The sequence below is a fragment of the Gossypium hirsutum genome, chromosome A02, assembly GCF_007990345.1.
Source record: "Gossypium hirsutum isolate 1008001.06 chromosome A02, Gossypium_hirsutum_v2.1, whole genome shotgun sequence".
NCBI classification, from domain to species: Eukaryota; Viridiplantae; Streptophyta; class Magnoliopsida; order Malvales; family Malvaceae; genus Gossypium; species Gossypium hirsutum.
The window spans coordinates 12245310-12259951 of record NC_053425.1 but is presented as its reverse complement, the minus strand read 5'-3'; the positions used below and the strand labels follow the sequence as shown (position 1 = coordinate 12259951).

Sequence of the window (14642 nt, the reverse complement as noted above, 5' to 3'; positions counted from 1 at the left end):
TACTCTTTTAAATGATTTAAAGAAGTTGAGGTTCATATTGACGATGAAGATCAAGCTATGCTATTATTGTGCTCTTTACCCTCTTCATACAAGTCTTTCAGGGAGACCCTGATTTATGGCAGAGACAAACTCTCGTTCGAAGATGTGAAGGGTCATTTGTTGAGTAGAGACAAACTCGACAATGAGTTTGATTTGAATAGCAAAGCAGATAGACAAGCTTCTGTTTTGGTAGCATCAAAGAAACGAGACAAAAGGTGTCGCTATTGCAAAAAGTTAGGTCACGTCAAAGTAGATTGTTATAAACTGCGAAATAAAAGAGCTGCTGAGAGTAACGAGGAAGATGTAGCTGGTGCTAATTTGGTCGATGAAGGCGGTGATGATTTCTTGTTAGTGTCAACGAGCGATAACTCCAAGCTTACGTCTGAGTGGATCCTAGATTCAGGATGTTCTTTCCACATGTGTCCCAATAGAGAATGGTTCTCCACATACAGTTCAGTTGAAGGTGGAGTTGTGCACATGGGAAACGATTCATCTAGTAAAATAATCGGTATTGGTACTGTTAAAATTAGGATACACGATGGGACGATTAGGACACTCTCAGATGTCAGGTATGTACCTGATTTACGAAAGAATCTCATCTCCTTGAGTATTTTAGACTTGAAAGGATGCAGAATCAACATCGAGTCGAGCGACATTAAAGTATCTCGTGGAGCTCTCGTTTTGTTAAAAGGTAAAAGAACCGGCAGTCTTTATATTCTGGAAGGTTCTATAGTGACCGGTGAAATCGGACATCCCTCGTCCGTTACGGAGTCAAAGTCAACTCATTTGAAGCGGAGGCAACTTGGTCATAGGAGGGAAAAAGGTATGACCGTTTCGTTGAAGAGAGGTTCTCTTTTGGATGCAGGTTTTGAAAAGTTAGGGCACTGTATTCGTGAAAATCAGACCCGGGTTAGTTTTGATTTGGTAGTGCACAAGTCGAAGGCTAGAAGTCTTCCAGCTTCTAAGCATAGATTCGACTCAGTTAATTCCCTGCATAGTTCAAGATAGGCTCGTGGCGGGTTTTGGCAAAGATGGCATTGAAAGAATTCGTGTCAAGGTGGAGATTGTTAGAATTGTGTGACCCAAATTCTAAGAGATTGCTTGCAAGTCAAGTTAAACAAAAATATATTTTCTTTCTAGAAGATTTAGTATTTATTAGTATAATATATTTAGCATTTATTAGTATAGTTTATTTGACTTACTAATTTAGCCTATAAATAGGCTCCTTTACAATCTTAGAATTAAGAGACACCCATTAGATTAGAACTCATAACACATTCAGAGAATTTTGTGTTTACGTTTGAGGGTTCTTTGTTTTTCGGGTTTTCGGGGTTTAGTTTTTATCTCCATCTTTTGTACTCTTCATTCTTTTGCCATTATAGTAAAATTATCTTTGCCCGTGGTTTTTTATCCTCTTTTGAGGGGTTTTTCCACGTTAAATTTGTGTGTTCATCTTCTCAATTTCTTTTACTATTTTTACTTGTTCGTTGCTTAATCGGGACGATCCTAACAGTATTTTTCAATGCATTTTTTTCTTTTAATGGAAGTAATTCCTTACCAGTAAAAAAAAGAGATGAAGATAAACTAAATAGAATAAACTAAATAGAAAAAAATCATTGCCGCCGTTGTGGACTCTCCACTGTCGAAGGCTTTCTCCGTTCATATTAACTACCAAAACAATCATTTCTTTCTCCTTTTATCTTTCTCTCATTCTATATTCACCTTTCTCACCATTGGAGCTTTTATTTTTATCCAAGTATATATAAAATATTTTTCGTTTTAGAGAGTGAACGACGAAATTTATTTTTTTAAAAACATATTGTTGTTGCCAATGTCAAGGTCGATAGCATAACACCGGTGCCGTTAATGGCAACGATGACACCAAAAAAGAAAAACAATGATGTGCTTTTTTTCAATAAAAATGTTGGTGTCACCAATGCAAAGGCGACACCTATTAAAATATTGCTGCCAATGACAACGACGTTATTCAAGAAAATTATTATTTTTTAAACTGGCCAATGATTGGGTACTCATTAAGGGTGGTGCCGCCAATGCTTGTGACTGTATCGAGATTTACTATAACAAACAGATTAAATTACATAATTTTTTTTCAAGTGGATAATCTTCGTAATTAATAAAAAATTTTGAGTCAATTAAAAAAAAGCCCCGAAGGACTGAGGAGAAGAAAAAGTAGATATTTTCATAGCATTCCGCTTTCTTTCTTCTTATTTATTTATTTTTTTTTGGAAAGGTCGGAGAGTTTGGCAAAATGATTTCCCTTTTTTATCCGTAAGTCGCGGAAAGGGAAGCAATTTTCCAATCACCTTATGAAGACAAGAATAAAATTTAGAAAATATTTTTTCTGGAAACATTTTAGTTCAAACAAACAGACAAACTATTTTATTTTACGAATATTTATGTACAAGCAATTAAGTTACCTACTAATCATCATAGAGCTAAAAGAAGAACTGAAACAATCTTTGGAAAAGGGATCAAGCATCCATTAATTTAGCAAACAAAGAGATAAAAGAAAGAGAAAATTCACTGGTTAACAGATGATACTCTGATTTTTCTGCATCTGATGATTCCATCTACGATTCGATCAACACTTGCCCAATAAGCCTTCCTCCATTTCTCATTCACCAAATAAACAACCCCAAAAAGTCCCCAGAAACCAACTACATAGCCTGCAAATGCCAGTGCGAGCACCATTTTCCACTCCCCAGATTGTTCTTCGCTATGCTCAGACTCAGATGATTCTGGCGTTGGGAAATCTTCGCTGTCGCAGTGGCTACCAGCAGGAGCTCCACACAAGAATTTGTTGCCAATGTATGCTAACCCATCTCTGCTCAACGTATCAAAGTGTGGGCTTGTTGGGATTTCGCCACTCATATTGTTGTGTGCCAAGTTTAAAGTTGAGAGTGGATCCAACAAAGCCAATGATACGGGGATCTCTCCGCTTAGATTGTTGTAACTGAGGTCGAGAGATTCCAAAAGACTCATGTTTCCAATGGCGGTTGGGATGTTACCAGAGAGACGATTATGGGAGAGATTTAGTGCATAAAGCCCTTGCAGATGGCCTAATTCCGATGTAAGATTTCCCGTAAGCTTGTTGCATGAAAGATCCAGTCCATTATTATACGTTCGAACCACATCAAATTGCATTGACAATCCCTTAGCGACCAGGTTCACTCGAACACCAATGTACAGTTGTGAGATGATAGACCCAAGAAGATTTCCATCCTTTGGCCTGTTTATGATTGTCTTTAAACCAGATAGCTTTTCAGGGATTGGACCAGACAGTTGATTATTAGAAAAGCCAATGAATTGCAGATTTTCTAATGCATTTATCTCTTCCGGGATTGAACCATTGAACGAGTTGAATTCCAACAAAAGAATTTGGAGGTCTTTGAGGTCTCCAATGAATTCAGGGATCTTTCCACTGAGTTTGTTGTTTCCCATATCGATAACCGATATTCTCTCAAGTCTACGAACAACAGAAGGGAATGGACCATCAAAATGATTGCCACTAACATTTAAAAAACTCAACCTTTTAGCACCTTGCAGTTCCTCTGGAATACCACCGGTAAGATTGTTCGAGCCGAGGTTTAGATACACTAAACAGCTGCAATTTCCGAAGCTGGTCGGAATGGTTCCGAACAAGTTGTTGGTGGAAAGATCTAGCAGCAGAAGCTCACAGTTTTCTTGACATAAAGAGAATGGGATCCGACCAAAAAGTTTATTATCAGAGAGTGCCAAGTACCTAATTTTGCCTAGTCCGACCTCCGCAGGAACGTTGCCTGTGAAATTATTCGCTGATAAATCCAAAGCTTGAATATTCTCGAGCTGCCGAGGGATCAATCCTTGAAGCAGATTGTTTCTTAATATAAGTGTTGTCTGGATGAAAAATGACTTTAGCTTGATGCTAGGTGGGATGACACCTTGGAGCCTGTTGAAAGAAAGATTTAAGTAGCCTAAGTTGGGAAGATTGAACAGCCAAGAAGGAATTGTCCCTGATAGGCTGTTATTGGACAAACTTAAAAATACTAGTTTGGTCAGGTTTGATATAAAACCTGGGATTTTGCCTCCCATATTACATGAATCAAGGGACACGATTTGTGGTTGAAACCTTGGTGGAAATGGTTGTTGGTCTACTTTCACGGTTAGCCCACTAAATCCCAGAACTAACATATATGGAGTTGAGTGTCTGAAAAAAGATGACAATGAAGGGATTGATCCATTCATCTTGTTGGAACTAACCTCAAAGTAGCTGAGATCATTGAGCTGGCCTATGCAATTTGGAATGTTTCCGGTAAAAGAGTTGCCTGCTAACAATAGATACCTGAGAGAGGAGATACTACAAATTGTGTCGGGGATCAATCCATGAAAAGAGTTCTGAAGCAAAGATAGAAGTTGCAGGCTTTTTAAATTGGATATTGATGGTGAAATCTCACCACTTATGTTGTTCATATCTAGACTCAACATTTCCAACCTCGTAAGGTTCATCATGGAGGCAGGTATCCGTCCTTGAATCAAACTGTTGTATGCTATGAAATCAACTAATGAGGTGATGTTGGCGATGGAGGGTGGGATGGATCCAATGACATGAGTAGATGATATGTCGATTGATTCTAATCGAGGCCAGGGGACTGCAAACATTGAATGGAGATCAACCATAACATCAGAGTTGTTTCCCACATGAAGTGTCTTTACTTGAGGAAGGTAAGGGATATGACCTTGTAGGTTCGATCTGGTGAGGTCTAGGACTGAGAGGGAGGTGAGATTGGCCAACTTACTCGGGATTTTCGATGCCAAGAAGTTGTAGTCCATGTACAATTCAGATAATTTAGTGAGGTTGAGAAGTTGCTCAACTGGAACCTCCCTAGAAATCCTACAATTAGACAGCTCAAGAAACCTCAGCTTGGAAAGAGTCGATACCGATTTAGCCCACAGGTTTGATCGAGATGCTTTGGATAAATCCACACCATTCAGTTTTAGTTTTCTGAGATTGTTCAACCTTTGCAACCAACTCAAATTCGGTGCATACAAATTGCCTCGATTCATGTATGTGTATAGAGAACCTTCATGAATTGTCCGGGTAGATGACAAGGTAGTGTAAATTGATGAGTGGTCGTCAATGCTTGAAGAACACGAAAGATCAAGTTCCATCAGGAAAGTAAGGTTGGAAAACTGGGTTGTAATGGAATCATTGAACATAACATTCGATAGATTGAGATACATGAGTCCAGTGAGATTTGAGAATCCTAAAGGAACCTTTGAGAAACTGAAGTTGTTGAAACTGAGGTCAAGGTATCTGAGATGAGTAAGGGATAGAACAAAGAAGGGTGGATGGGTCCAGTAAGAGCAGTAGATGGGACATCAGACGTTGAAACAAGTTGGGAATTCGTGTCCAGAATAAGGTTGTCTGGTTTGGGATTTCGAAGGTCAATGGCTGTCACATGAAACGAGTCCGAACAGTCGATTCCATGCCAGCTGCAGCAGTTTTGGCCTTTCCATGAAGATAAACGATTTGAAGGGTCTGCCATGTTTGATTTGAAGCTCATCAATGCTTCTCTTTCTTGTTCATGACAATTAGAAGCATTTATAACAAGTAGTTTGGAAGAAATAAACAGTAGGAAAATAAAGGTGGTCATGATGATGATGATGATGATGATGATGATGATGAGTTTTATGCATTAAAACAAAGTCTTGGATTTAATCCGTTCAGAGATCCAATAGTTTTTATAGGAGCAGTAATTGAAGTTGCAGAGAAAACCCTGTTGAATTGTTATTTTCAAAGTTTTGATTGATAGGGGGGAGTGAGTGATGTAACATTTTACAGGTAACTTGTTCTGATCAAGTCCTTTATCTAAAAGCAATTTCATAGGAAATTTAAAGCTCTGTGATAGTGTTGATACCTAAAGACAATTTCGTAGGGAATTTCGAGTTGGAATTTTTTTCTGATGAAGTCACATCCCATCCCATCCTGCTTCCACCTCGACTCTTAAAAACAAAAAAAAATTGTCTCAAATTTCACCTCGAAATTTAATAAGAGATTCCACTTCGCCCGAATTTAATTGAATTATTTTATTTTATTTTTATTTTGAATCAAATAAATTTTATTTATTTTTATTTTGAACCAAATATTTTTTTTTGAGTTTAGACTTAAATCTTAAAATATTTATTTATTTATTGAATGTAGAAACTTAATATATATTATGATAGTTCTGTAAATATCTTAAAACGAGTGAGTAAATTTATCTCAAATTTGACCCCAATTTGATTCGACCATTTTTCAAAGTTCATCCAACCTAAAGGTTCCATGGCCGAGTTGAGGCTCGGTTCCAAAAAAATTTCAAGTCTAAGCTCGTTTTCAAGTTAGCTTGCCTTGCCCTAAAAGCCTGTTTTACTGTTTAAAAATTAATAAAATATTTAAAAAATATTTTTATTGTTGTTTTATATATTTTATTATTAAATTTTTAAAAAGTTTTTTATTTTTTTGAATTTTTAAATTTTAAAAAGTTAATTAAATGTTAATGTGTAATCCAAGTGGCAATTCACGTACGTTAACATTTTCATTCATTTTGAGGTGATTTGAAGGAAAAAAATTTAAGGGCAAAAAAAGATGAAAATTTAAATAGAGAACTAAAATAACTTTTTTTGTAACATTAAAGGACAGAAATAAATGATTATGCCATTTATTTATTATTATTACTTCATCAATGACCGAACAATATACAAATTGACTGTAATTTTCTCTTTTCTATTTCTTGTTCCATTTAAACTTTTAATAAGCGTATATAATACTCAATTCAACTGAATTATTTAAAAGTTACAAACAAATCATTTATCCGTTAAATTATTAAAACCATTATTCTCAATAGTGTGTTAAGATAGTACTAAATAAAATATAAAAATATTTGAAGGAAATTAACAAATTTGTCTAACAATATAGGTTTTATCTTTGTTTTGGTTCTAACCATTAAATATATGAAAAAAAAAGCTTCTTCAGAGTGATTGCTTTCCTTCTTATTTATTTACACATCACTTTCAGTTTTATCATCACTATTTTATCCAAATTAATGACTAAAGAGACGTGCTATTGGTTCTCTTGTAATTAAAGAAAGAGACGTGCTATTGGTTCTCTTGTAATTAAAGACTTATTATTTTGAATCCTAGCATTTGGATTATCGATTAAGGGTGTTTTTTATATCTTTAAAATCGAGAATTGACCCATTGATTATGCCTGTATAGTAATTTAAATGGTTGTGTGTGGGTGTATAAGTTTGAGATTCTAATGTACCAAACAAATTTATTATTTCATTATATAATTCATTAAATCTTTTTTTCGATTTTGTTATGTAATTAATTAACACTTAACAAGGGGAAAATTAAAAGAAAAAAAAACCGCTAAGATATTAATTTGGTTGAGAAAATATAAAATAATTTAATAGCACATTTTATTTAGTTGTATCAATGAAAAAAAATCTTAAATTATGCAAAAAGTGACTAATTTGTAAATTTACTAATAGTTGAGTGATTACATTATAAATTTACTAATAATTGATGACCAAATTGTAAACTTACCCATCCCCACATCTAATATTTGTTAGGAACTTAACGGGCCAATCACCAATTATAACTTTCAAATAATTCAGTAACTATTTTGTAATTTTTTAAAGTTGAATGACTAAAATATAATATTTACTAATAGTTTATGGGTGTCGAAACCACCAAATATAATTGCCTACGCTCTAACTGAATTAAACTATAGTATAGAGAAGTAGGGTCAATCCCACAGGGACTGGGACTCCTAATTTTCCTGTTTACATGACCAGATTCCTGAGTCTAGGCAACTGTCATGCCCACAACCTATACATGTAGAGCTGAAAAGTAATTAAAGGGAAATTTTAGTTGATAAAGGAAAACAAGTATAAAATAAAATGAAATAAAAACGGATTGATAGTTGCAAAACAAAATTAAGTAATTTAAATTAAATTGGTAAATCAAATATGTGAATGCTTAGCCTTAGCCTTAGTATACTCCGAACTCGAACTGGTCCTTGAAAGTGGATTTTTCTCTTCCAAACAATAAGATAGTTATAGTGATCAATGACACCTCAACAGCTAACTCTTCCTTGTGTAGTTGGTTCTGGTACGACTTCCAAACCAACCCTTACTGATTATCTAACCACGTAACATGCGTTCGCAATTTAAGATCTCGGCAGCCTTGCGATCTAGAAGAGTCCAACTCAAATTAATGACATCAACTATGTGGGTCGTTTAAATTTGATCATTATCTCCCTTAATGGAATCCAACTAGTTTTTTTTTTCTAACTAGACACGTCAATTTGTTCACGGGATCTCAAATACGGCAAACGACCGACTCACTTTCCCAACTGTACACCAAAACAATTTCCTCCCAATGTGCATTTTGAGCTGAAATTGGATTAACTTTGAGGGACGAATGTGACTATCCCATATTCTGGAAAGATAATGAATATCGTGTTATAAGATTTTAGTGCTTGATTCATTTTTCACAATTCTCATTTAGTATGATGACCAAACTAAAGCTAAATGGGGATTAGTTGAGCATGAGATTAATCATGCTTTTTTGGATTATGAGAATGAATTTAAATGTAATGGTGATAGGTGAAAAGGAGAGGAGACTTTGATAACTATAAAAGTAACATATTTTAATCCCATTCTTAATGCGTTTTTGGATGATTATTTATGCAAATTAGTGAATTTGATACTCATAATCCTTTAAATTCATGTTTCTATACTTAAGAGAACATTTGGGAGCAAAAGGAGCAAAAAAGAGCCAAAATCGGACAAATAGAGCTGTTTTTAGGAGCCACACGACCTGGGCATTTCCACACAGGCTGGACACACACCCATGTGCCAGCCCTTGTCAATTTCACACCTTGCTTCCCAAATACGCTTAAAAAATCAAATTTTAAGCTTTTTGAGCATTCTAAAGTCTATAAATACCCATTAGAAGAAGACATAAGGGGGCCATCAGGTAAGATCAAAGAAAACACTCGAAGAACGCCATTGGAATCAACTCGAAAGTAGATCTCCATCAAGATCGAAGATCTCCTTTTAATTTATTTCGAAGTTTTTATGAGTTTTTTTATGTTTTGTGGTTATTCTGACTTTGAGATGTTTTCATTTAGGATTATGAACTAATTCCCTAGATATCTAGGGAGGATGAGACCTATGATGAATACTTTTATTTAATGTATGTTTTTTACACGATAAATACTTGATTCTTGTTCTTAATTATGTATGTTTATTTCTTATTTTAATATTTCTGGGATATTAATTCATGTTTAATGTGTTTAATTCAATGGAGCCAAAAGCTCTATTTAATAGTAGATCTAGCATAATTGAGTGGAGTTGCATGCAATCTTAGAAATAGGACGACATAAATCCATCAGATTAAAGTCGAATCTAATATTGGAATCCATAAATCGAGTTAATGTGATGATAGGGGTTTTATTAGAAAGAGATTTCAATTAATCAAGCTAGAGTCAGTTGTTCTTAATCTCGAAAGAGATATTAACATAATTTAGGGATTTCTACGAATCAAAACACCAATTTTCTTGACTATTTGTGTTTATTTTCTTTTTAGTTGCTTGGAATCATGCACTACAGTTAGATTTGTCTACAATTCCACTTTTCACAATTCTGGGAAGTTTTAGTTTTCTCCCTCTCTTATGATATTCTACTTACACTGTGATAATATCTGGTTGTACATTGAGGACAATGTACATCTTAAATGTGGGGCGGTTATTTATATAATTATTAGAAAATATCTTAATTATGTCTTATGTTTAAATAATTTTCTCATACTTCCATTAGAATAAATTTTTATCGATTTGAGATTTTTGTTGATGTGTTTTAGATTAATTTGTAGATATTGGTGCATTGGTTGATTTAAACTTTAAGACATGAGAGAATCAAGCATGATAAGTTTATTCTCAGAATTAAAACTTTTAGGTTGTTTCTCTGAATTGAGATATTATTTTGAAGTTTTAAATTTACAAGTTTGACATAAAAAACCATGATTTTTTGTGAGATTTTGAGCTTTCAGAACATATATTTTTCTTGCTCATTTGATTATTAGTTACGAGTGTGTCAATTTAATTTGTTATTCTAGAACTTGCTTCGATTATACATGTCAAGACCACACCTTTGATTTGATATACTGAGATGATAAAGGCACAAGGTTTTAACCCATTTATCCCATTAAAAAGCCTACCTTTTTAATTAACCCTTAGTCAACCCCGTTGAGCCTAATACATTGTTTCTTTATTTAACCATTAATGTTAACCTATAACTCATTTTTTTCGTTCAGAATTTTTACAACAGCCCGTTTTTAGTCAAATCAGAACAATAGTTTCGGGATCACAAATTTGAAGTCAAAATATTTATTTTATTATTATTCTAATGTATACAGCATGATTGAATGATTGTGTGAAAATTTCGTTAAGAAATTTTATCGTTTAAATTGTCAATTTGATAAAAAAGGACTAAATCACATAAAGTGTAAAACTTGAGTTCTAATAGCTAAAGGTGTCTAATAGCTATAGAACCTTAAAGTTAAGGCCTTTATGTTGTAATTAGACCATGATTAGTGTGAGTGGACATGAATAAACGAATTTAAATGATTTATAACAAAGGTTATTTTTGTAATTTGTAAAATTATGTTAATAAAATTAATTTAACAAAACATTGTTATTATTTTTATGTTCTTCATCAACTGAAATTAGAGAGGAAGAAAATCCAAAAGCTAGGTTTTCTATTCGGTCACTTGTGTGCTTGATTGGTAAGTATTTTTACTCCGTTTTTAATGATTTTTATATTTTTGTAATCGTTGCAACTAGTACTAGTTAGCCCAGGGACTAATTTGCAAAATTGTTAAAGATTTTGATGATGCCATTGTTGAATACATGTGTATTTTGAAGTTCTTGATAGATTATGAATGCTTATTGATAGATATATAAGGTTTTGTTAAGTGATTTTTAGTGAAAATAAAAAATAGGGATTAAATTTAGAAATGTTGAAAGTTTGTGGTTGGAATGTGAAATAAATGAAAAATATGGCTTGCTAAGGGTATAATGGTAATTCTGCTAATCATGGGTGTTTTGAAATTTGCATTAATTTTTTATTTTATGAAATAAGGACTAAATTGTGAAAAATATGAAATATGTGGGGAAAAAGTGTAAATTTATTTTAAAGTGTGTTTTGGTCTAAATTGAATAGAGAGATGATTAAATAAGTTAATTCTAAATATATTTAGATCAAGAAAGGATAAATACAGGCTTGGATCGGGGAAAAGATAAAGTTATCGACTAATAGACTCGATTTGTCATTTTAACATCCAAGGTAAGTTCGTATGTTATAATTTCATTTCAAATGTATTTTATGTGCTTTGATATAGCATGAATATTGATTATGTGATTACAGACAAGTTTGAAAATGATTCGATGAAGATTCGACAGTTGGAATCCCAGTTGAACCTTAGGAATAGTTTAGGATGCTAGTGACATGTCATTAGGGATACCTTGAGTTGGCTTCAGGCCATGATTTAGCACTTCGGGTACGATATAAACCGATTTGGCTTCGGGCCATGCATATCGGCTGATTTGGCTTTGGGCCATGATATCAGAGTTTCAGATAAGTTACACTGATTTGGCTTCGGGCCATGGTACAAGTATTTATCGTGTAAGACCCTTAAGTATCCAACTTCTATTCCAAATGGTTTAACGGGTAAATGAAAGATGTGGTTGAGTATGAGGTTGGTGCAAGATGGTACAGGTACGTGCGGTAATGAATTGAGTTTTGGAAACTATGGAATTGATAAGTCTTTGGTAAGTTATGTGAATGATCATTTGATATCTTTGAGATTTAATAGAATTGTTGTGTATTGTTTTCTATTATTTGAATGATTAATGAAGGGTGATAGTTGCTTATTGTAACAGTGAAGCTTACTAAGTTATATAGGTTACTTTGTTGCTTTTCCATGTTTTATAGTGATTCCAAAACTTGTTCAGACTCGGGGATCGTCGAAGATTACGTCACACTATCCACTGATACTTAAAAGAAAAGACGAGGTTAAATGTCTAATTGATTTGCTGGTTTATGGATCTTTTTGACATGCTAATTCCATACATTATAATTCCATACATAGACATAACTTTTAATTAATCATTTTTTTCTCGAGCCGTACGAGGAGAAAACTTCTTATATGTTTCTAGGGGGTTATTATTTAACTACATCTATCCCAATGAGCCGTTTATCGAATCGTTGCAATTGGTGTTCGATCCAGGCAGACACCGATACTTATACTAATGCTAAGGATGCTAATGATCCTAATCAAACAGATGAAGTGGCTTTGATACGCTATTCGCAACAATCGAATTTTTGGCGTGACATAATAAAGGGTTCCATGCGTGTCCAACAAATGTACATTCCCCCCTTTTTTTGGACAGAGTAGACAAACCACTCTTTTTTTCTTTTGATATTTCTGGACCACTGAACAGGTGGTGCATGGCTGTCGTCAGATTGTGTCGTAAGGTGTTGGGTTAAGTGGCATGTATAGGGACTTTAAGTCATTTTGGTTATGTTTTGGTAATGATATTGGCCATATGATTTGGCATTGTAAATGTTTATGTTTTGGCATGTATATATAGCCATGTGTGATGGCTTATTTTAGTTTGTTTGGTATGTTTGAATAATGTACATGTAAGTGTAGTTATGTCTTGTTAATTTAGTTGTTGATGGTTATGTAATGATTGATGATAATAGGTACTATGAATGGTAAATTGATAATTTGTGTATATAGGCGTGCTTGTGAAATTAGGCCAAATAATGCATATTTGATAATGGTCATTTTAGTGAATTGAAAAGTCAAGGATTGGTATGAAATTATGTAACTATATATGGTATTTATGTTTTGTTGTGATTGATGTTGGAAATGGTATATATCATGCTTGTTTTGGAAGTAAATTATATGTCTATTGATGTTGTGTTTGGTGCAATTTGGGTTCTGTAGGTATATGTAAAATTGGGTGGCAAATAGCCTATTTTTGGCCACACGGGTAGAGACACGTGTGTGTGTCTCAGCTGTGTGTGACACATGGTCTTGTTACACGACCGTGTGTCCCTTGGTGTTGAAACTCCACACGGCCTCACACATGGGCGTGTGACTTGGCCGTGTGGCATAAGTCAATATACCCTATAGGCTTGACACGGCCTGACACACAGGCATGTGTGGCCATTTTTAGGGCACATAGGCATGTGTGGGCATTTTTAGGGCACACAGGCGTGTGTGTTGGCAGTATGACCTAAGTCAGAGAGTTACACGGGGTCGGACACGAGCTGGGACACGGCCATGTGCTCCCATCTCGAATGTCCACACGGCCTATAATACGGGCGTGTCTAGTGGTCGTGTGAGACATACGTCCTGGTCACACCGGCGTGTGTCCCCTGTTTTGAGTAAAATTTTCAAAGTTTTGTGGAAGTTTCTTGAGATATCTGTTTAGTCCCGAACCACTCCCAAAGCATGTTTAGGGCCTCGTAGGCTCGTATAAGGGACAAATTGATTGAGATTGAACGATGATTGTTTGTAATGATTGAATATATGTGAAAAGTATGATTAAATGTATTTTAAGTCTGGTAATACTCCGTAACCCTATTCTGGTGTTGAATATGGGTGAGGGGTGTTACAATTTTTCACATTTTATTGACTCCCTTTTTGTTGAGATTTGTTTTGGTTAGTTGCCTAAATATGCTCTTTTTTTTAATTTATTGAATTATTTCTTATTGTTCTAAAAAAAAGAAAAAAAATATTGATTATTAATTAGTCTTGTTGATTGAGCTTGAACAGTTAAATTCATATTTTGAGAAGAAACTCGTTTTCTTATTCTTGAATAGTTCTTGATTTATGCACTTGTTTTTACTTCAGTATTTGTTTATTTTTCTAGTTTAGTAATCTATCAATTCAATCTCAATTATAACCAACTTTTCTGGTCTTTCTCCACACCTAAGCCCCATTACAACCTCTTAAAAACCTTTTGATTTGTGTATCATCTCATTTTATATTGGTGGAGATTTAATTTTCATGCAAGCCTATGGTAATGACATTTCTTGTCCGACTATTGAGTGCATATCATTGAGCCTTAAACACTTTGAGTGCTTGAGTGAGTCTTTAGTGAGGATGTCAATTCTTGTTTATTTTGAATTAAAGGTACTTGCTTAGATAAGGGGAAATACCTATGCTTTTATGCTTTAAAAATTTTCGATTTGCATTTTGTGAATTTTTAGTGCTCTTTTAGTTGAATTGTCAATGTATGATTATTTGTAAATTATTTCGTAACATTATTGATGAGAATTATAAGTTGAGAAAGATTAATTTTAATGTGAGTTGGGGACTTTGCTTGAGAACAAGCAAACACTTAAGTGTGGGGATATTTGATAAGCTGTAAAAGTAACATATTTTAATCTCACTCTTAATACATTTTTGGATCATTAACATATTTTAATCTCACTCTTAATTCATCAATACCCCGAAAGTGATAGCTTGATAGTGTAATA

The 14642-nt window shown here is 34.1% G+C and overlaps 1 protein-coding gene across 1 annotated transcript; it reads right to left on the bottom strand.

The window, feature by feature from the left end:
• Positions 1-2580: 2580 nt before the first annotated feature.
• On the bottom strand, positions 2581-5759 carry LOC107952282 (receptor-like protein EIX1). Its single transcript, XM_041083287.1, has 2 exons — positions 4776-5759; positions 2581-4688 (listed from the first exon to the last, which is right to left on the bottom strand). Exons 1-2 carry the CDS (start codon positions 5278-5280, stop codon positions 2581-2583), a joined length of 2613 nt encoding a protein of 870 aa, XP_040939221.1. The 5' UTR covers positions 5281-5759.
• Between the last annotated feature and the right edge of the window lie 8883 nt (positions 5760-14642).

Bases quoted from the DNA above. Each gene is read 5' to 3' on its own strand.
- LOC107952282 (XM_041083287.1), bottom strand. From the start codon at position 5,280: ATGTATCTCAATCTATCGAATGTTATGTTCAATGATTCCATTACAACC. The intron at 4,689-4,775 runs GTCATATCCCTT...CAATGTTTGCAG, and splicing joins CACCAGATCGAACCTACAAG to TCCCCTGGCCTCGATTAGAA.